This window comes from Rhinichthys klamathensis, unplaced genomic scaffold (genome assembly GCF_029890125.1).
Source record: "Rhinichthys klamathensis goyatoka isolate OS25496 unplaced genomic scaffold, OSU_Roscu_1.1 h1tg000561l_1, whole genome shotgun sequence".
Taxonomy (NCBI): Eukaryota; Metazoa; Chordata; class Actinopteri; order Cypriniformes; family Leuciscidae; genus Rhinichthys; species Rhinichthys klamathensis.
The window spans coordinates 725,694-749,598 of NW_026607027.1; the positions used below are offsets into that span (position 1 = coordinate 725,694).

The window sequence follows — 23,905 nt, forward strand, 5'->3', positions numbered from 1 at the left end:
TAGTCAGCTGTATGGATTTTTCACCTTATACATGTAGGCTACCCTCTCATATGCGATCATTTTAATTTATCAAAAGTACTTTTGTAATTTTTTTTTGTGCAGTTTTCCCCGCATAGGCATACAGTGTCTAAAATCTTATAATAATTTATTTTAAAAATCACCTAATAAAATTGAAAAAGGTTTCTTTGAATGACTCGTAATGATGTAGCTGTGACATCATCACACATTCGATTTGTTGAAAACACTTGACTGAAAAAGCTTCCCAGGAATCCGCGGGTACTTTTACGAATCAACCGCACACTAGAATTCGCTTCTTTAATAAAAAATAAGTTGCGGAGAATTTTGCTTAACTCTGGATGATCACATCTATTCCTAGTGAGCGGCTCTTTCGTGCGCCAGTCATTCATGAAGACAGCAAACCGATGTCCACTGATCACACTTCTGTTCATCAACGGATGAACACCGACATTGAAAAGAATCCTTTACCACGCTTTTACAAGAGGTGAGTTCTGTTTATTGGACATTTTGGAGATAGGCTACATAGAAATGCTGCAACATTAACCAAGTTAAGCAAAGTTTTAGCCTACCACTAGTTAAGCTAATTGTTTTCCTGGTTTTTGTCATTGTATTTATTTAATGCTCTAGCTGTAGCCTACATGTAAGATAAATGATTGCCACCCTCTCTGACAAACTGACATGTTAAATGCTCCTGAAGGATTGATCTGAAAACATTGATACATAATTATAAAGAAATTACATAAATAACTCTGTTGTTTGTCACATATGGCTATTTTCTGACAAATTTAATAATTTGGACCTAATGGAAGGGGAATTAGGGCAATAACCACTGCATCTGCCTAGCTGGAACTGACAAACTGAAGATTATGATGTGACCTATGAAACATTTTGAGTCAAAGGTTCACAAATGTCTTTTTTCTTCTTGACTTTCATCTGTGGTCTTTATGTGGTCTGTTTTTGAATAATTGGTTAGCATTTCAGCAAGCATGTTATGGATTCTTGTAAATCTATGGCAAATTTGAAAGATTTAACCACTCATTGTCTACTCTGGCCAGTCCTACTTTTTATTTTATTTTATTTTTTTAGATTAATGTCACTCAAAATACAAAGATGAAGTTGTAGATGCTTGTCTTGAATTTTAAAGGGAAAACATATAATACATAAATGTGAAGAAGAGAACATTGACACTGATTTATCTAACAGTAGTTAGATGCCCCTTGGCTTCTTAAATGAGTTTTTTTTCTTGAATAACAAAGACAGCATTAGTGTAGGAGGACTCATCAATCTCTGATTCAGCGCTGTTATTGCTACGGAAACAAACAAAATAATTTTAATTAAAATAATTGGTATTAAATTAAGCAATTTAAATGCAATCATTCAGGCGCATCCTCTAGCCTATTCTTCATAGTTTTTAAACTACTTTTAAACGACTCTGTAATTTTTTTGGTCAATCTTAGATGATTCACATTAAGAATGTTTTTTTTCAAAATTAATAAGCATCTTAGATCCATTAACATGTACTCAAGTATAATCTGAAAAAGAGATTATAAACATCTCATCTGTACAGTGAACAGTCATTCCACAGTGTTTGGACACTTAACATTTAAGGGTTTCATTGCAATACTAAAATATCATGAACCAAGTGTTATCTGCAAATATGCTGCTAGAGGTTTTATCTGAACTATCGTTACTATTTATATTTTTTTGCAGCGACTTTAAACCAACTTGTCCCAAAGTTTTTTTTATGAATTTATGAAGTTCTTCTCAAGTTCACTGAGGTGTCCTATCAGAGTAATCACAGGTGTAGTTCATCACATGTGAACATGATCCAATTTGTCAACCACCAGATGTCCAAATATTTTTTGATTTCATGAAACTTCTTCATTCTGAATCTGAACACAGCCTCGGAATCCCATGAGGATGATATGCAGCTAAACATTTTATTAGTCAAAAAAGTTCATTATAGCATGATAATGGCCAAGCTAACAGGCTTCGTTCTTAATATAATTCAAAGTAGTTAAATTAGATACTAACAAATGTAGACAACTATATTAAACTATTCAAGGGGACAGTATTTTTAAATACATTTTAAAATCTACAAAATATTTATAATCATATTATATCATTATGCCTCAACCTATATAATATGACTCCACAAAGATACCTACTGTATACAATTAACTGCAGTTTTCAACCAAAATTACCACTAGTGGTGGTAAAACACACACACAATAAAATGTTTTTTTTTTAAACAGTCTTTTAGTACGGTAAAATATTACAACTTATTTTGTGTGGTTCCTGCTTCCTTGCACCATATACTATATTATGATCTCTCAAACCACCTTTACCATAGTTTGTGATTTGTGAACTAATTAATTTTGTCATTTGCATCACATAACCAGCTCCGTATATTAGTGATGCGCGGGCCGACTCGTAACCCGCGGACCCCGGGGTAATTGTCACTGTATTTGCGGTGCGGGTTGGGGCGGGTCATTATTATTGTTTTTTTAATCCATGTATGTTGCTTGCAATTTCCAGCCTATATTAAATATTTGGGAATATCTATTTTCGTATTTTATTAGGTTATTTGATAAGGTTACAATACGAATGCCGTAGCAACTATAAACCTTTGGCGTCACGTGACACGTCACGAAAGCAGCACGCCAAGCAGCTCCCGCCGCCAGCCACGACAACAACAACGGAGAAATAAAAGTGAAGATGGAAGACGAGGTGCGGGAGAAATTAAGGTCGGGAATTAACCTGATTAAATTGAAAAGAAAAATAAGGTTAGGCTGCTAAATCTAATGTTTGGGAGCTGTTCTCAGAAATAGACAGCAGGAGACAAGTAGCTAGATCGGCTACCTGAAGTGCAACTCGTGTGAAAAATATACAAACAATAGCGCCACAAAACGGGCACTTCCAGCATGTCAAGACATATTTGTGGGGGGTCTAAGAAATAAAAAATGGTTTAGCCTATTAGATGAATACAAACGCTGCTTTGTAAATGTTGAAAATGTTTATTAGTATCTAATTAATATGACCTGATTTATGATTCATATTCATAATCGTCCCTTGTTGTTGCCAGTTTACAGGGCGATGTTTCCAACCACTTTCAGGCTGAAATAAAGGCTGTTTTCATTTATATTACAATGCCTATAGTATGTCTATTTAACGGTCGCGGGTGCGGTGCGGGGCGGGTTGTAAAAATAGATACAGTGGTGCGGTGCGGGCTGGGGCGGGCCAAATAATTTCATAAAAGCGGGACCCTCAGGTTGGGAAAAAAGCCGACCCGCGCATCACTACCGTATATGGCTTTTCTGATATAGTAAACTTGCTCGATAGTTCACCTGGTACAGCATGGCACTTGCAATATGAAGTGCTTTGTAGGTATGAAACATGAGTCACAATAAAAAAGATCAAATATTTTTAGGATCAAGCTAAAATGGCATGGGTGCTTCAGAAAATGAGTTTTTATCTCACAATTGCTATTGTTAATACTATCTGTTAGGTCTATTTTAGGTTACATTTCCAAACTACCATGATATGTTCAACAGCCAACATAATAAAACGGTGCCAGATTCACATTCATCTGTTTCAGATAAAACTGCTTTTAGCACCACTCACTGAACATTTCTCTTTGAAAGTGTTGCGAAATGTGCAAGAAGCAAACATTTTCCATTGAGGCTGGGTTGCTTATCTCAAACAAAGGGCATTGATCAGGGTGACACATGATGATTTTTTTTCTGGTGAAAACAGATACTTTTTGAAGAATCTTTACTTAGGTCTTTTCATACAACAGCAGTTCCCTTTTTGTCAGTCATGTTCGACGTTACAGTACGTCAGAGTGACTGACGAATTGGGATCTTGCTTGAGATTGCTTCAACATCAGAAAAAGCAATTTCCCTAAAAGAGTAAACACGGGTATGACGTTGCATATTTAAATATGTCATTCCACCCGTGTGTTTCTGGATGCGGTTTGTTTCCTGGCCCCGTCTGACAGCCACGATCTCTGCCTCACGTGTCTGGGCCGTAAGCACGCTGAGGTGGCGTTCCTTGAGGAGTCATGCACCCACTGCAGGAAGGGGACCATCGCGATGTTGAGATCAAGAGTTCCCCTCTGCTATTGTCAAGCTGTTTCTTTTTCCTGCACAATTTTCCCGCTTAAAAGGGACAGACACATCATTAACAAAGGCCTTAACTGGATTCCACTCTTCTTTTTATTGCATCAATTATGATGAATGTTCAAATAGGCAGACAGAAGAAAGGTGAAAAACCTTTAACAGAAATAAAAATACTAAATATGTAAATTAATTGCAAGTAAATCTTATTAAACATCTGTTGTTGTCATTTAGTTCTTTGTATCTCTTTTGATATGCAGCATTCTCAAATAATATTATTAATATGGTTTGAGTATAATCTGCAACATACACAATCCATAAAATTAACCATAACACTTTATCACAATGTGTGTATATGAAATCAGATTAATTACGTTATTTTAATGATCTGCTCAATCACACGTGAACTTCCGAAATAAAATTGTCACTCTCTCCCGCAATTAAATCGAAATACAAACAAAAGTACACAAATCTATTCACCAGTAACTTAATAACATTAATATTTTGCACGGAACTAAATTTCAGTTTACAGTTGGAGCGCTCCCGCCCGGTGAATCCCCGCGAACCTCCCTCTCTTTTCCATCGCAGGCTGTGGAGTTTCAGGCTGTGGTTGCTCGTCCTTCTCATGGAGGACCCAGCATCTCATTCGGGGCTCCTGTGGAGGACCGGTGTCTATTGCTGCATCGGAGGACAGGCTAGAGTTCTCTGGGGATGAAGATTTGGTTGCGCTGCCCCCTTCGGGGAGAGTGGCATTGTTTGAGTCCGACCCGGAGCTGACTGCGATGCTTTCCCGGGCTGCCGCAAGTGTCGGGCTCAAGTGGAATCATCCACGTGTCCCGAACCTTCGCGGTTAGACGATTGGTCGGGGCGTGCTGAACAGCTGCGTCCCGGTCTAATGCCAATCTTCTTTTCTGCCAGCAATTGCCCAGCTACCTCCTCAGCTCTCACTTCCCTCGATGGTGGGGCGGTTAAAGGTAACATGGAGATCCCACAGGTGGAGTGTGCAGTTGTGCCCGCAAAACAGCGCAGCTGGACAGGCCGCCTCCGCCCTGCATGCCATGGTCCTCCAGCAAGTATACTAGGCCAAGGCGCTAAAAGAGCTGCACGAGGGTAGTTCTGACCCCGGGTTGATTCAGGAGCTTGCCTACAGTCAAGGACCTCACCCTTGACCGGGCGACGAAAGTCACTGCGCGGTCCCTGGGGCAAACAGTGTCCACGCTAGTGGTCCAGGAATGCCATCTCTGGCTGAAGGAGGTAGACGAAGTTCGCTTTCTCAACTCCCCCATCTCCCAGGCTGGCTGCTTAGGCGACGATGTTGAGAACTTTGCCCAGCAAATTTCGGCAGGACAAAACACATCCTGCTCCGGCGGGATGCTGCTGCCAACACATCATCTCCGTCAAGGCCAGAGCAGCAGCCTTCACCTAGGCCACAACATCGAGCTCCCCGCAGGAAGGTGATGCAGTCTGTTTTGGCGTCCGCCAAAGCTGCAGGCAGCAGTCCCCGAGATGGGCAATCCCGAGAGCAATCCTCCCAGTGAAGGACCAGGCGGAGAAACTTTAGTTTTTTTCACAAATAGTTTATTTATGTTCTGCCGAGGTTACAAGGGGTGTGGGTTGACTGTGAGCGATGCAATGCCTTGCCCCTCTCTCCCCCCTCTTCTTTTGCCATCAGGTAGGAGTCTGCGGTTTAAGGACGCAGCACTTTCTCACGTATCTCCAGCCACTCCCTCACAGGAACCATGGAGCCAGCCACTCCCTCCAGCTGCTCCCTTGATGGTTGTGCCTTACTGGCCCACCCGTACCTGGTTTCCAGAACTCATGCTCCTCACAACAGCCCCTCCCTGGTGGATTCTCCTGAGGAATGACCCTGTTTTATTTAAGCTTTGCTTTGCATGGAAGTGGAACCTCTTTATTGATTGATGTTCTTCCCGCAGGGAGACCCACGTACAGTAGATGCAGGCAATGTCGTGCTTTGCTCCACCCTGAAAGTGAATGTTGCTGCTGTATGAGACGGTAAGTTGAGACGGTAAGTCTCTGGGGAAACACGACTTAATCATTAGGTCCCTGAGAGGTGCCAGGAGGTTGAATCCTCCTCTGCCATGCCTCATCCCCTATTGGGAACTCTACCTGGTCTTGACTAGGGATGAGCATCGTTAAGAAATTATCGATATCGATGCCATTGTCGAGTCTGCTTATCGATGCGATTCCTTATCGATTCCCATATCGATTCCTGTACCATTTGCTGAACACTTACAGGGTGGCTTTGAGAGTTTTTGGCTTTGAATGTCTAATTTAAAGTGGTTTTAGAGAATGAAAACCAAGTGTGCAATATCTAGGGCCCTATGAAATCAGTTTTATTTTTTCCCAAATTCCGTTTTATTTTTCCCAAATTCCGTTTTCCGTTTTAATTTTTGGGACTTCATTTTTTTTACCCTTTACTGTTATTTTAGTCATAAAAAGAGTGTGCTTTTAAAGTTAATGATTAAAATGTATACAAATAAAACAGAAATGACCTTAAATTACAGACATTTAGTGAGTAGCCTTTTCATGACAAATAGGCCTACTGCATGATGCCACATGACACTGCACTCTTCAAGTAACAACAACATATGGTTATGAGCTTTAAACTGTCCAGTAAAATAAATTATATTAGTTTATATAAGTTTAAATAAAAGTCACACTCTGTCTCTCTCTCGTCGCTCGCGGAGTTCGCTTCGCTTTAGTCCAGTCCGGCGTCTCATAGACAGACGCGGTGTGTGTGTGTTTGTGTGTGCGTGCGTGTATGTGAGAGAGACGCGTGAGTGATAGAGAGACGGAGGGAGAGCGGGGAAAGGAAATACAACGGAAAGAATACGCTGCGTGTTTTAAATAGCATAAAAAAATGAACGAAACGCAATATGTGGCGGCCGGAGTTGATTTTGTGGCCGCGAATGAGTCTATGTGTGGGAAACACTGCATAGCCTACAAGTCACATGCGAACTGCTTGGCTCGGTACTGAGGGCTTATAGCGTCGAGTTTCTTAACTTTTTCGCAGACGAAAGCAGAGCCGTGGAGAGCCGCTTCGCCATGCTTTCATTGTTTTGATGCCGTCATTGGAGCTGATACCCAGATTTGCTTCCCCCGGTCTGCATTAAAATGAAGCCACACTCTCGATCGTCTCGTAGCCATCGCGCTTTTGGGGGATTTAAAAATCCAGTCGCATACTGTAACGTCATGCCGCGACGCGGGAATGGATGGAACGGAACATTCGGAATCGTTAGTGGAATCGTTAACGTGTGGACGTGTACGATTCCGATGGATCGGAACGTTTGGAACCGGTTCCAAACCGGAACCTGGAACCGATTCCCAAGCCTAGTCTTGACGGCCCTACAGAGAGCACCCTTTGAGCCCTTGCAGTCAGTAGAGACTAAGTTCCTGTTTCTCAAAACAGCGCTCCTGACTGCACTCACATTCATTTAGAGCTTCTCTAACACGGCACCTCTCTGGCAGACATGCGCAGAGCTGCGGGCTGGGCGACACCTAACACATTTGCGAGATTCTACAATCTCAGAGTGGAGCTGCCATCTTCCTGTGTGTTGAGTACAAACAGATAATGGGCCCTATCTTGCACCCAGCGCAAATGACTTTGTACACTGACGCATGTATCATTCGTATTTTGCACCCACGCAAAGCGGGCTTTTCCCTCCACAGACGCACGTCGGTAAACTAGGAAATTAACTTGCGCTCCCTGGGCAGGTCGGCGCAAAAAGGAGGCGTGTTTCGGCGCAAACATTCCCTAGTGCTACTTTGCAGTTCCAGAAAACAATTCCGCCACTGACCAGAAAAAACCTAGTCTAAAGTCAGCGGCGCGTTGCGCGTTGTTCATAATGCTATTTTAAGCGCGCATGCTTGGCCATAATGTAGCGGGTGCACAACGCGCATACACTTTGATTCTCTCATCAACACAGGTGCAGCAGTTTTTATTTTTTGCAAATCATACATTTATAACACGGAAAAATATTAACACATGAGGGAAATCATTGTGGTGTCCAAGAAGATGTTTTTTTCCTCCCACGCCTGTTTAACCGACGCTGATTTGGGTGGGTTTCTCCCATCCCCATACAACGTCACTTATCTGTCTTTCACTGCCCTGACAAGAATGTCGGTCTCCTCGGCTGTGAACCGCTCCTGGTGCGCACCTGATAAATCCGCCGTTATAATAACAATCCGCCATGCAACATGCGGACCTGCTCTTAAAGGGTATGTTGGGTGACGCACTGATTGGTTTATTTCACGTTACGCCCAAACCACACCTATGAATAATGAAGCTATTTCAGACCAACCCCTTTTAAACTTGCGTCGGGCGCAAGAGTCATTTATCCCGCCGGTAAAATAGCAATAGCGCCCAAGACCCGCCCACAAAGTTACTTGCGCTTCGCGCTTGATAATTGCGTTTCAGATCGTTAAAATAGGGCCCCATATGTGTGAGGAATGGGTCACGTGACGTTCCTCAAGGAGGGAATGGAGACATTACATCCTGTCGCCCCAACTCCTTTACCCTTCGCTGGCACAGTCGGGAATCCGTTTCGGCTCCTCGGCAGAAAACTTAATGTGAGCATTTGAACACTGCCTTATATACCCGGAAGCGGGGAGCAGATTGCGATGCAAATCTCACTCGCCAATGTGCATTGGCTTGTTCTGTTACCACTCCAAGGTTATTGGGCTCTCAAGCGAGATCCTGATTCATCAGTCGTTCTGACGTAACGTCTTCGTTCCTTCCTTCGGGGATTACATTAGTAACCTGGACGTTCACAAAGACTATGTGTCAGGGTTCTGTCTCTTCGGTCTGTTTATTCTTGGATTGGTGATAGAGCTCTGACACTCTGTCTTGTCACTCATTCTTTGTGTGCTCTGTCTTTTGTTTGCTCGGGCCATACACTCTTCTGTCCGCGTGTGTATTGTGTTCGATGTAGCATGCATTTCGTGATTATTTCGGTGAGAGCTTTCATTGGCTGCGTGTTCGTGTCATGTTTTGAGCACATGGCTTGTGATTGTGTTCACTGGCCATGTGCTCTTGTTTTTGTTATGTTTGGTGTAAGCACATAGCACATAGAAACAAACATGACAAGCCATGTCTCTCCTGTCTATTGTCTAACCCCACCCTTCTTTTTATCTGATTATTGGTTAATTTTCCACACCTGTCCTCCCATTATAATAATAATAATAATAATACATTTTATTTATATTGCACTTTTCTTGTACCCAAAGCGCTACAAGTACAGTACAAAAGTAAATAAATTAATAAAAAAACAAGAGATATAATACAATATGCATCCAGTGTCACCAATTAAGACACAAACACCTTCTTAAAAAAGACGGTGTTTTAACTGTTTCTTAAAACTTGTTAATGTTGTAGCATTCCTAACAGTTAAAGGAAGTGCATTCCACAACCTGGGGGCTGCCACAGAGAAAGCTCTTTCACCCATCATTTTCAGTCTGCAAGAAGGCTGTTTGAGTAGAAAAGAGTTGGCGGAGTGGAGAGATCGAGAGGGCATATATGGCGTAATTAAATCACACATATATGATGGTGCAGTTCCATATACAGCTTTATATGTTAAAATACGAGTTTTGAAATCAATACGGGCATGGACTGGAAGCCAATGCAGGTTCTTAAGCACACCAGAGATATGCTGACGAAAAGGAGTATGTGTAAGAACACGTGCAGCTGAGTTCTGTATGTGTTGCAGTCGCTTAATAGACTTTGCAGGTAGGCCAAGATAAAGGGCATTGCAATAATCAAGCCTAGAGGTCACAAGTGCATAGACAAGCCTTTCAGCATCAGGTAATGAATGAAAAGGCCTGATCCTGGCAATATTCCTTAAATGGAAAAATGCTGATTTTGAAATGCTCTTGATATGTGCTTCAAGTGTTAAGTGAGAATCAAAAATTACACCAAGGTTGCGAACTTGAGGTGATGCAGATAGTACATTATTTTCAATGTCCAAATTAAATTTTTTACCATTACAGGTAGCTGCAGGGGTACCAACTAAAAGGCTTTCCCGTTGCCTTGTGTTTTCCCCCTTGGGGTAGTTTTTGTTAGCATTGTTTTATTTTTGATTAATAAAAGACCATATCTGTATTCTTGAATCCTCGCCTCATCCCTTTACCCCAAACCCTGACACTATGATCCAGTAATTTATCAAATCTAAAATGTGGGCTAAATACAAGGGGAGATACTTCGTATAACTACATGTTTTGGTTTGAAAGTGACTTCTGTGAGCTGTGCGTCATACTTTGCTACACTGTCTGACAGTAGATAATGGACCTTTTTTTCTTCAACAAAATGTCACTATGTTTACACTGGTTACTTACCACTACTGTGTTTTAAACAAGTATGTTATTAACATTTTATTTTCTCTCTGTTGGAATAGGTGGAGCAATGATGACATTCAAAGGCACACATTGGCTAAGAGCCGGCGCATGGCTATGCGAAGACCAGCCTACATGTTTAACGCCCGTTACAATAGTCTGACCTTAATTGAAGAGCGTTTCCTAGAGGCAGCTGAGTATGGAAATATCCCTGTCATCCGTAGAATGCTGGAAGAACTTCCGGAAATTAATGTCAACTGTGTGGACTACATGGGCCAGAATGCATTGCAGCTTGCAGTTGCCAATGAGCATCTGGAAGTGACAGAACTCTTGCTGAAAAAAGAGAACCTGGCCAGGATAGGTGACGCTTTGCTTTTAGCCATAAGTAAAGGATATATTCGTATTGTGGAGGCCATTTTGGTCCACCAGGCCTTTGCAGACACAACCAAACTCACTAGCAGCCCCCTCCAGACAGAGACACACGACGACTTCTTTGCCTACGACGAGGATGGTACTCGGTTTTCCCATGATATTACACCCATTACACTAGCCTCTCATTGCCACGAATATGAGATTGTGCACATTCTGCTAAGGAAGGGTGCTCGCATTGCACGCCCACATGACTACTTCTGCAAATGCAACAGCTGCCTTTATCACCAGAGGCATGACTCTTTTAGTCATTCACGTTCCAGAATCAATGCCTACAAAGGGCTGGCTAGCCCTGCCTACCTATCCCTGTCCAGTGAGGACCCAGTACTGACGGCTCTAGAGCTTAGCAATGAACTGGCTGTACTAGCCAACATAGAAAAAGAGTTTAAGGTAGGCATAATAGGATGTAGGAAGAGGAAATATAGATTGTATTATTAACCCCGGGCCCTCACTAGACATCCCCCATTTTGGCAAGTGGGGCATAAATGACATACCCAAAATAAAAAGGTTGCTGCTCATAAGTCATTCTGGATAGATACATGCGAGCAGGACAAGGCCGAGGACAGTGAGCGATACGAGACTGGTGTGTCGCATAGGTGTCGCTCATTATCAATCATGCCACTGGCCTCACGCCATTCTCCCACGGCCCTCGGCCTCGTACTGCTCGCCACAATACATAATCAACATTTATTTAAAAAGATGACACTTGGGAGATTACAGTTCCAGACTCAATTACTCAGACTGCTATTAATATGGAGATATATAAGCTCAAATATAAAAATAAAAATATTAAGAATATAATTTTTAAATCTATACAAATATTATATAAATGTGATATAACTCATACCCATAATTAAAGTATGGTCTTGCTTCATTTCAAATCTAAGGAATTTTATCTCTAAAACTATGCATTTTATTAATCATTTCATAAGATTATATCGTGTGTTTTTAGAGAAGGCTAATAAATGGTAATACAATTATTTATGGCCATTATAACTCTCCTGCACTCTAATGTCTGGTGCAGAGAACTGCCCGTTGTTAGAACCTCTGCCTGTATCAACACCACTTTCATCCCAGATTTGTTAATCTACCTATTACCTATTACCTGAAGTCTTTCTAAAAACAAAAGAAAAAAGAAAGAAAGGAAAAGGCCTAATATGTGAATTCTTGTAACAAAATAGTGAAATAGGTAGGTCCTGGCGCAACAGGTGGGTTAGAGCTACAATTAGCATCAAGCTATAACACAATTTAAAAGATTAATATTACACTTTTACTCAATTCACTTTAAACCACCAATGAGTGTTTGTAATAACTTCCGATGATCATTTAATATGGATTTTGGTCATATAATGTTGTTGAAATATGTTATATTTACCATTTTTTATGGAGCTAATCATTAGACCTGCTTACCATGTATATTGTAAACATTCCTTATTCAAATGAATATACCCCAAATCGCATGAAAATCCAGATATGGAGGAGTACTCGTGTCACATGACTTGACTCAAGTCTGACTCGAGTGGCAAATTTAAGGACTTGAGACTTGCTTGACTAAATAAAAAAAAATTACTTGACTAACCTTTGACTTGAGATCCAATGACTCGAGACTTGACTTGAACTGTATGACTCAAGAATGACTTTATAATATACATTTTTTATATAAATCATCGCAACATCAATTGATGAACAAAATTAAAGCAACTGCGTGATTGCGTGACGGTGCAGAAGCACAGAAAAAACATACAGCGCGGTGAGCACGCTAAATACAAAATAATCTCCCAGCATCGTTTCTTTTTGGATATAAACACTTCGAAATTGACCATATTCATAAAAGGAGATTTGCTGTACGCATAATAACTGGAAAGGGATATCGGACAAGACCATCACAACTTCGAACTTCATTCACCACCTGAAAAAGTAAGCTATGGCTTGTTTAACCTGTTTGTTAATTTGACTAACGTTAAATCCAGAGAGAATAGTGGTCAAAACAGCATGCCTCTTTAAAAATTATGTTTTCAAATGTAGCTTAAGGCTGTCAATAGATTCAAATGATAATTAATGATGTGTATATAACGTGCATAAATTCACAGACATTTGCCACAGTTTCTTTCAAATCATAGTGCTTTAATGCCAAATATGTCGCTCTTTCCAATGACGAAAAACAACATAAAAAACTGTTAATGATATTTTGTTTTATGTTTGTCTTGAAGCAGGGTCAGACGTTATCAGCAAAATGCCAGAAGAATTAATACAATGCACCCAAAATTCAAGATATGGTGGAAAAAATTTCCTTATCGTTATTTTTATATTTATAACATTATATTAAACAATATTTCCAGCATATTGGCGCGATTGCAAATGTGATAATGATTTTATACAACAGTTCAATAAACAAAGGGTGAATATTGTGATGTGACATTTTAGACATAATATTGTCATTACTCTCTGTTTTTGCTCTATTTCTCCAACGACAATAGTTCCAAACAAGCCACAGAAAAAGAGTTGAGTTGCGCGTATCTGAACGAATCCGGGGGTTTTCTGATTCAGTGACCCAGTTGCTTAGTTCCAGAATGAATCTGCTGTTTTGAATTTTAAGAAATCAATTGAATGAATGCCTCTATGACTCGTTCATTAAGGCGGTGATTTGCCGCCACTTACTGGCGGTTTTAATTTCATAATTAAAAATATAATTTATTATTTTTTAGTGTCTCATTTTTTCTATATTAAAATTATTATATTTATATCATTAAAGGGCTCCTATTATGCTCATTTACAAGTTCATCATTTTGTTCAGTGGGTCTAATAGAATAGGTTAACATAATTTAATGTTCAAAAACCTCATTCTTTTTCTTATAATTTATATTGTTGCAGCACCTGTTTTCACCCTCTGTCTGAACGGTCTGTTTTAGTTTCGGTTTCTTCAAAAGATGTCTTCTGAAAAACCCAGTCTTCTCTGATTGGTCAGCCTGCCCCCATCTGTGGTGATTAGTCTACTGCTTAGAGCGTGGGTTGGAAATGTAACTTCCCTTTCCATAACCATCGAGTCCCAAGTCTTCCTGAGGTCCTGTAAATACTACTGTAATTACATTATCAGTTTGAGCCAAAGTCCGATAATGACAGTTTCAAAGCACCTTCGCAAGCACAACTTAAGCAGGACATTTGAAAGTGGATTTTTTTATTTTTATTTGATGCATCTCTTACATTTCAGTTGTAACTCATTTCTCTTCATCATGCTAAAAACTGTATGTCCGTTAACGCACTGGATTGAAATGCATTGTTCAGGAAACAGTCGTTAGAAAAATGTCGAGAACACAACAAAAGGTTGTGGTTGTACGGCTGAGGAATAGTGTTAAAAATTAATTTAAAACATTGATTCTTCAATTCCTCTGCCTTTGGAAGTCCAGGTAATTGTTGTTTCCTTGACATGACAAAAACTCTCCCTATAGCCTTATAAATATCGTATGCAAATGTGTTACATGGTAATGTAGCCATGTCATGGAAATAATGGCAGGACTACAGACAAGGCATTTGATTTCAGTTTAGCGTTTTCTGTTGGAGTGATTTTACTTTGTGGTTTGAAACTTTGCAGTTTACATGCACAAACAGCTACTTGTACATGTAAGTGTATATATATATCACTAAATGAAAGGTAAAATAAAAAAAGCATATGTCCCCTTTAAATGATGGAACATGAAAGAATAAGATATTTCCCAACGTTTCAATAGGTTTTATGTCATTGTCAACACAGTAAAGAATGAGTGTGTCCAAACATTTAATTGGTTATTATCAATAGATAGGTATATTGATATATTATTAATATCAGACAGGAAGTTAGAAAAAAGACAAGCAACAAATGGGTTTAAGAAATATGATTATTTTAACTTTTTATGCAGAGTGCATATGGATGTGGGTGTGCAGTCTTGCCTGGTAGTTAGTGAGTTTGCAGCCTTTGCCATAGAGTGGGTGGATTTGCTCTTCTTGCTTATATTATTATTGATGGGTGTAAGGTTTTGTATGCAGATTCAGTCTTAAACAGATGGTAAGCCTGCTCTCTAGAAAGAAATGAAAAGCATATTATCTGCTACGAATAACATGCCAGTTGCATTCAATTTCCAAGTATTAAGGATATCATAGGTGGCAAACTTTTGCTGTAACAATAATTCTGGCAAGAAATGTTTTTGTAACACTGCAATATCTTTCATGAAGTCAATTAAGTGAGTGGCACTCACCCAGGCTGCTGGTGGTGTGGGGATATTTTCTTGGCACACTTTGGGCCCCTTAGTACCAATTGAGCACCGTTTAAACGTCACAGCCTACCTGAGTATTCTTACTGAACATGTCCATCTCTTTATGACCACAGTGTCCCATCTTCTGATGGCTACTTCCAGCGGGATGACGTGCCATAAGCTCAAATCATCTCAAAATGGTTTCTTGAACAATGAGTTCACTATACTCAAATGGCTTCAACAGTCACCAGATCTCAATCCAATAGAGCACCTTTGGGATTTGGTGGGACGGGAGATTAACATCATAGATGTGCAGCTGATAAATCTGCAGGAACTGCGTGATGCTATCATGTCAATATGGAGCAAAATCTCAGGAATGTGTCCAGCACCTTGTTGAATCTGTGCCACAAAGAATTAAGGCAGTTCTGAAGGCAAAAGGGGGTCCACAACCCCTTTTGGGTATAATAAAATGGACGGTGATGTTATATTGTGGCCACAAATTAATAATTAATTTCCTTGTTTTATTAATTTGTTCCCTCGTTTTAGCAAATTGTGCCCATCTTTAATAATTCATTACCTCTTTTAAATCATGGCCACGAAGTAATAATTCGTTCCCTCTTTTACTAAGTTGTGGCCACGTTGTAACAATTGTTCCCTTGTTTTAGTTAAATCAAAACGAAAATTAGCATGATTTGCTAAAACAAGGGAACAAATTCAAGTCATGGGAATGAATTCTTAATTCATGGCAATAATATATATATAATTATAAATTATTATTATTATTATTTTTGTCCACATGTCATTTGTGGGGCTCCGTAGAAATTTACTTGAAAAAATAAATTCACATTTTATTTTAAGGTGTGTTTAGGCTCAAAATGGTGTCATTTTTTTATCATACTTGTGTGTGTATATTTTCAACAGATCTATGCTAATTTCCATTCACAGAATGATTATAAGAAGCTGTCAATGCAATGTAAGGATTTTGTAGTTGGACTTCTGGATCTGTGTCGGAATACAGAGGAGGTGGAAGCCATTTTAAATGGAGACACAGAGACAGGTGGCCACTTTGACAAGAGTGGCAGACCTAATCTAGTTCGATTAAAACTGGCCATCAAATATGAGCTGAAAAAGGTGGGTTTCTCTCATAACAAACATTAATAATGCACACAATGTTTTCGGTAAGTGATATAGTTATTAGGCAGATTGATTCAGAATGATAAGTGCCCTTCAGTGTTGAAATACACTGTGGATGATAGTGCAGTAATATTAACATATCTGTTTACTGTCTCTCTGCCTGCTCTTATGCCTCCTACACAGTTTGTAGCCCATCCAAACTGCCAACAGCAGCTTTTGTCCATATGGTATGAGAATCTGTCTGGGCTCAGGCAGCAGACCACAGCTGTCAAGTTACTTGTGGTTTTGGGGGTGGTGGTTGGACTTCCCATCCTGGCTTTACTGTACTGGATAGCACCCTCAAGCAAGGTCAGACTGCAGTAACCTCCATCTTTAGTCAATGTGAATTCAGCCAAGGCATTGCATTCTGCTACATAACAATCATTCAACAATGCAATTTCTTTTTATTTGTTTTGTGCAATGTTTTTAATTCTAGATGGGGAAGATCATACGTGGTCCTTTCCTAAAATTTGTGGCACACGCAGCTTCTTTCACAATCTTTCTTGGCCTTCTCATCATGAACGCTGCTGACCGTTTTGAAGGGACAACTCTCTTACCAAATATGACCATCCACGACCACCCCTCCCAATTGTTCCGCATGAAGATCACACCTTTTACTTGGATGGAAATGCTGATCATTTCCTGGGTCGTAGGTCGGACATCTCACTGTGTTACACAACAAATCAAACATTTATTATAAATCACATCACGATCTCCGGTTCTGACGGTACCACTTTTAGCATGGCTTAGCATAGATCATTGAAGTGGACAAGACCATTAGCATTTCTAAAAAAAAAATGACCAAAGAGTTTCGATATTTTTCCTATTTAAAACTTGACTCTTCTGTAGTTACATCGTGCACTAAGACTGACGGAAAGTGTAAAGTTGCGATTTTCTAGGCTGATATGGCTAGGAACTATACTCTCATTCCTGCGTAATAATCAAGAAACTTTACTGCCGTACCATGAGTGCAGCAGGCGTAATGATATGACGCAGCGCCTGAAAATAGTTCTATCGAAACTCTTTGGTCATTTTTTTTTTAGAAATGCTAATGGTCTTGTCCACTTCAATGATGTATGCTAAGCTATGCTAAAAGTGGTACCGTCAGAACCGGAGATCGGCTGAATGGATTCAAAAACGGTAAAACTCAACAGTTTAACTCTGGGGGAGTTGTAAAATGAGCCTATTTCCAAAAAAAGTGGAGTATCCCTTTAAGGAAAGTTCCCACAGTGATGTACTAAAATGAATCCCAAATGACTGCTGCAAGCACACAACGAATCAGAAGGGACACGACTCTTGAAACCGTCTAACAGCTGTCACATCTGCCTTATCAAAATATATTGGATATATATTTGTAAAAATGATCTGTAAAAGAGATATAGTTCATTTAGAAAAAAATAAACTTTCACTAGACTCAAACCGTTTGCTTAAAAATATCAGACACGAAATGACTGGGTGCATGAACATTTTTAAAATAAAACTAATTACCTCTTTCTTTCTTCCCATTAAAGGAATGATTTGGGCTGAATGTAAAGAGATATGGTATCAGGGTCCTCGGGAATATCTGCTGGAGCCTTGGAATTTGCTGGACTTTGGAATGTTGGCCATTTTTGTGACTTCCTTCATTGCTAGATTTATGGCATTTTGGCATGCAAATGTTGCACAGAGTTACGTCGACAAGCGCTACACAGATCTATCAAACATTACCTTGCCCCTGGAGATAGAATACTATCGTCTTGGTGAGTACTGCTGTCAAGCTTCACTGAAGAACTAATGCTTCGTCCATTTAAAGGGGACCATTTATGCCCCTTTTCAGAGTTTAGATTTTGTTTTTGGTGTCTACTAGAATAGGTTTTCATACTTGAATGTTAAAAAAACAAAAACATTTTGCACATATTTCACATTGTTGCCACGTAATAGCACCCCTTTAAAAATCACTTTGCTTTGTTTTGACATTATCACAAGAATGTGGTCTATGAGGGGTCAAAACTGCCAAATAAATAAATAATGATTATGTTTTCAACAACATTACCTCAACAATGCAAAGATATTTTTGCAAAACATAATTTTTTTGTTTAATGGAATGTTGATCATACATAATATTGGATAATAGCATCTATCAAGTAAATAAATGTAATATGCTTATTTATGCATTTATTTATTTACATTTTTGTATTTCCCACTGCTATATTATCTACCAATATGATAATGAGGTGGTGGTAAAATTACCTCTATTAGCTGATTGATTACGGAATGTGCATTCAGCTAAACTCTGTACACAAAACATATGGGATGTTCTTTATTATTTGCTTAAAAAATAACTTTAAACACAATACTACACATATCGCTATTAAGCATCTTCTGAAATAGTACAGAACAAGCATTGCTCATGGATATGTAAGCCAATGCAATCATCAAACATTAACCAGCATATAAATCAAAACTGCCTCACGTTAATGAATGAAATGTTGACCTATGAAGAGGTATAAGATTGTGAAGCTTTGGGGGTGTTGATGGACTCGACACCCATGTCGATGTTTGTTTGTTCCATCTATGTTTTGAATCCCTTCCGGATGAAGTCTTTTACAAAAACGCGATTTTTCTCAGCTTTTTTTAATGAAACCAGCAATTTTTTTTTTTAAAGCAGAACCTCTGTTCTTTCTTTTAATATATTTTATGTTCACATATTTAACAAAATATTTTGGGGGCCATGAAATTTTTGTGAAAATGATCAAAAATACTGGCGCTGACTGGCAACTTAAAGGGTTAGTTCACCCAAAAATGAAAATTAAGTCATTAATTACTCACCCCCATGCTGTACCAACCCCGTAAGACCTTCGTTCATCTTCGGAACACAAATGAAGATATTTTTGATTAAATCTGAGAGGTGGATCACTCCTCCATAGGCTTCTTAAGGGATCGAAACTTGACGGCCCAGAAAGTCATTAAAGAAAATGTTTAAATATTCCATGTGCCTACAGTGGCTCGACTATAAGTTTATCAAGCGACGAGACTACTTTTTGTGCGAAAAAAACACATAAATAACGACTTTATTTGACTATTCCATTACTTCCTTGTGGGCCTGAGACGAGAGTTCAAGAGATTTCCACGACGCATGCGCGAGAACTGAACAAGAAGTAGTAGAAGAAGAACGTCCTCTTCTCAGTTCTCGCGCATGCGTTCTGGAAATCGTCTCGGGTTATGACTATAACCCTTGTTCCCTGAGAAGGGAACGAGACACTGCGTCGAGAATCGACCTTTGGGGACGCTCCCTTAGCGTGCGCCTCTGAAGTAAAAATGAAACTAATCTAATCCTGATTGGCGTTGCGTCCTGACGTAACATGTGACGGCATAACCGGAAGTATAAAAGTGACACTGACGCACACACATACCAGCCTCGCGATGAAGCAAGACGCTCTAAGACCTCAAGGGGCGTGGCAGAATGACGCAGTGTCTCGTTCCCTTCTCAGGGAACAAGGGTTATAGTCATAACCCGAGACGTTCCCTTTCGAGGGAACTCGACACTGCGTCGAGAATCGACCTTTGGGGAACGAGTGCCCACTAGGCCACGCACCGAATAGGCCTGTCCCGGAGTGAAACTGTTTCAGGCACTCAGCAAGGACTAAGTACATGTGCGCCAGGCGTACTGGGAAGGTGAAGACTGTAGAACCGAATAAAAGTGTGTGGAGTAGCCCAGCCGGCTGCCTCACAGATCTCCTGCAGGGGCACTCCCGAAAGGAGGGCCCTAGAGGAAGCCATACCTCTAGTTGAATGAGCCCTAACAGCTAAAGGTGAAGGCATATCGCGCACCCTGTAAGCTGAAGTAATCGCCTGAACGATCCAATTACTAATCGTTTGCTTTGATGCCGGGAGCCCCTTCTTAGGTGACCCAAAACACACCAATAATTGGTCCGACCTTCTCCAAGAAGAGGACCTCTCGAGGTACACGCTCAAGGCTCTGACAGGGCAGAGCAAATGGAGCTTCTCTTCTTCTGCCGACACATGAGGTGGAGGATGAAATGCCTGAAGGACTGTAGATCGAGCCGTATGAGTTGGTACTTTAGGCACGTAGCCCGGACTCGGGTGCAAAAAGGCCTTCACTTTGCCAGGGGCAAACTCCAAGCAAGCTGGTGTCACTGCCAGGGCTTGGAGATCTCCCACCCTCTTAAGTGAGGTAATAGCTAAGAGAAATACCATTTTTAGCGTTAAATCCTTAGGCAAAGCCGACTCTAAAGGTTCGAAGGGGGCCAGGGATAACCCTTCAAGAACTATAGCCATGTCCCAGGCAGGAACCCTGGACCTGGTTTCCGGTCTCATCCTCCAAGTTCCACGGAGAAAACGAATGACCAATTGGTGCCTCCCCAAAGGCCCATCACTTACAGGTGCGTGGAAAGCCGCAATGGCAGCCACGTACACCTTAAGCGTGGAAGGGGAGAGACCCGCAGAGAAACGATCTTGAAGAAATTCCAGAACTGAAGCCACCGGGCAGTTGACTGGATCTAACTCATGTTCTCTACACCAAGTGACGAACACATTCCACTTGAGGCCATATAATCTCCTAGTAGATGGAGCCCTAGAGCTAAGTATGGTTTCAACCACCCTGGCTGATAGACCAGCATTTAGGTACTGAACCCCCTCAGAGGCCAGACCCACAGCTTCCACAGCTCCGGGCGAGGGTGGAAGATTGTGCCCTCCGCCTGAGACAACAGATCCCTCCTCAGAGGAATCTGCCATGGCGGAGCTATCAGGAGTGATATTATGTCTGAAAACCATACTCGGGTCGGCCACATTGGGGCAACCAGAAGTAGACTGATGCCCTCTTGACGAACCCTCTCCAGGACTCCCGGGAGCAGAGCGATCGGGGGAAAAGCGTACAGGCGAAGCCTCGGCCAGGCCTGTACCATGGCATCCAACCCCAGTGGGGCTGGATGTGAGAGGGAGAACCAAAGTGGGCAGTGGGACGTCTCTCGAGACGCGAATAGATCCACTTCCATTGGTCCGAACCTCTCCCATATCAACTTCACCACATCTGGATGAAGTCTCCATTCCCCGGGCCTCAGCCCCTGCCTCGACAGGATGTCTGCTCCCTGATTCTGAACCCCCGGAATATACATTGCTCTGATGGACAGTATCTTCCCTTGGGACCAAATAATAATCTGATGCGCCAGTCTGCACAGAGGGCGCGATCTGAGTCCCCCTTGTCGGTTCAGATAGGCTACCACTGACGTATTGTCTGATCGTACTAGGACATGGTAACCTTTGATGTCTGGGAGGAAGCTCCTCAAAGCCCTGAACACAGCCATCATTTCTAGACAGTTTATGTGCCAAGATAGATGATGGTCCAGCCACAGACCCCTGGCAAAGCGGCCGTCCATGACCGCGCCCCAGCCAGTAAGGGATGCGTCTGTCGAAACGATTTTTCGGCGACATGATGCTCCCAACACTGGCCCTTGGGACAGGAACCAAGGTTTCTTCCATATTTGAAGAGAACGAAGGCATCTGCGCGTTACTCTGATCATACGAAATGGATTCCCCTTGGGAGAAAACCCCTTGGCTTTTAGCCACCACTGAAGAGGCCTCATATGCAGAAGGCCCAAAGGAATGATGTTGGATGCCGCTGCCATGAGGCCCAGCATTCTTTGAAATTGCCTTACAGTGATGGCCTGACCTAGCTTTACTCTTGAAACCATAGATAGGATGGACTGGACACGTGCGGGAGACATGTGTGCCCGCATCGTAGCCGAATTCCATACCACACCCAGGAACGTTGTTTCCTGAGCTGGTTCCAACACGCTCTTTTTCGTGTTGAGTCTCAACCCCAAATTCTGAATATGGCCAAGGACGACATCTCGATGCCGAACCGCCATTTCTCGAGACTGAGCCAGTATAAGCCAGTCGTCGATGTAATTCAGTATACGAATGCCCTGGAGTCTGAGAGGAGCCAGAGCTGCATCCATACACTTCGTGAACGTGCGGGGAGAGAGTGCTAGGCCGAACGGAAGAACCCGATATTGATATGCTTCGCCCCCGAAAGCAAACCTTAGGTACCTACTGTGACATGGAAGGATGGAGACATGAAAATAGGCGTCTTTTAGGTCTATTGTGACAAACCAGTCCTCGGACCTGATTTGATTCACGATGATGGGAATCGTCAACATCTTGAACCTGAATCTCCTCAGAGACCGATTCAAGTGTCTCAGATCCAAAATCGGCCTGGGCGGGGGGCGGGCGGGCAGCCCTCGGAGGTCCTATTAACTCGGCTAGGACCTCTTCCCTGAAGCCCTCTTAGCCTGAATGACGGCCCTCAGGTCGCCTTTCTGGCCAGAGGATTTAGAATGGGAACGTTTCCTCTGTTGCCAAGCTCCCGCGGGAGGGGCTCGAGAGGAAACGCTCTCCTTCTGCTCCAGGCGATATGCGGAGCTGGTGGACGGCTGAGACTGGCCACTTGGACCAGCCTTCCCAGATTTAGAACGTCGGGGGAGATATTGTTGAAAAGCTGCTGATTGTTTTTTCGTCTCCTGAAACCTGTCGACGACAGAAGATACTGCGTCGCTGAACAGGCCAGAAGACGAAACTGGGGCATCTAATAAAAAGGAACGATCTTTATCCTTCATACCCGACAAATTCAACCATAAATGCCTCTCCGTGGCCACCAAAGCTGACATGGAGCGGCCAATTGCACGGGCCGCCTCCTTAGTGGCACGGAGAGACAAATCTGCTGCTCTTCTCAATTCAGCAACATCCTCAGGTGTTGGCCCCTCCCCCTCATCCAAATCTTTTAGGATGTCGGCCTGGTACGCCTGCAAAATAGCCATAGAATGCAGGGACGCACCAGCCCGACCAGCCGCCATATAAGCCCTGCCCACCAATGCAGAAGTGTCCCTGCATGGTTTGCTGGGCAGCGCCGGGGTTTTAAGCGAGGATGCCGCTTCGGGAGAAAGATAGCTCGCTAAAGCTTCCTCCACCCGCGGCATCCTGCCATAGCCCGCCTCACTCGCACCCATAACGTTACTATAATCACACGAAGTGCTGTGCGATATACGAGACGAGTGAGGCTTTTCCCAGGATCTCGTGATTTCTCTATGGAGATCTGGGAAAAAAGGCAAACCCCGGCGCTGAGGTTGTGAGCGGTGCTGCAGAAATCTCTCGTCTAATTTACTCTGACGAGTCTCATCCTGCTTATTCTGTGGCCAACTAATGTTGAGTTTGGCCATCGCACGCGTCACAACCTCCACCAACTCCTCATACGCGGAAACATGAGCTGGCGAGTGTGACTCATGATCCGCGCTCCCGATGCTGAGCACATCTACTTCCTCGGAAGCGGACAGCTCAAGCACCGGGCACTCGTCACAGGCAGAAGAAGCCGCAGCGCGGGCTTCTGCACCGTGAGCGAGTGTCAGAGAATCTGCAGATGATGAACGAGAAAGTGCCTCGGCAGTCTCGTTCTCATCTGCGAGATCCTTTTGCGATCCCCACGATCTAAGCCTCCGCGCCGCCTCAACGGACGCGGGACCTGAACCGCAAGGATCGCGAGCTTGACCATCTTTAGAGAAAATAGCCAAGCGGGAGCGCAGCACTCTTAATGGGAGTGCT

At 42.1% G+C, this 23,905-nt stretch overlaps 1 protein-coding gene across 1 annotated transcript in view; it reads left to right on the plus strand.

Moving 5' to 3' along the window:
* Positions 1 to 336: 336 nt before the first annotated feature.
* trpc6b (transient receptor potential cation channel, subfamily C, member 6b) overlaps positions 337 to 23,905 on the plus strand; it is a 31,636-nt gene continuing 8,067 nt past the window's right edge. Inside the window, exons 1-6 of the mRNA XM_056239373.1 lie at positions 337 to 502; positions 10,547 to 11,303; positions 16,085 to 16,270; positions 16,457 to 16,621; positions 16,749 to 16,965; positions 17,824 to 18,051. Of these exons, the coding sequence (XP_056095348.1) occupies positions 357 to 502; positions 10,547 to 11,303; positions 16,085 to 16,270; positions 16,457 to 16,621; positions 16,749 to 16,965; positions 17,824 to 18,051 (1,699 nt within the window). The 5' untranslated portion in view covers positions 337 to 356. The remainder of the gene's footprint in view (positions 503 to 10,546; positions 11,304 to 16,084; positions 16,271 to 16,456; positions 16,622 to 16,748; positions 16,966 to 17,823; positions 18,052 to 23,905) is intronic.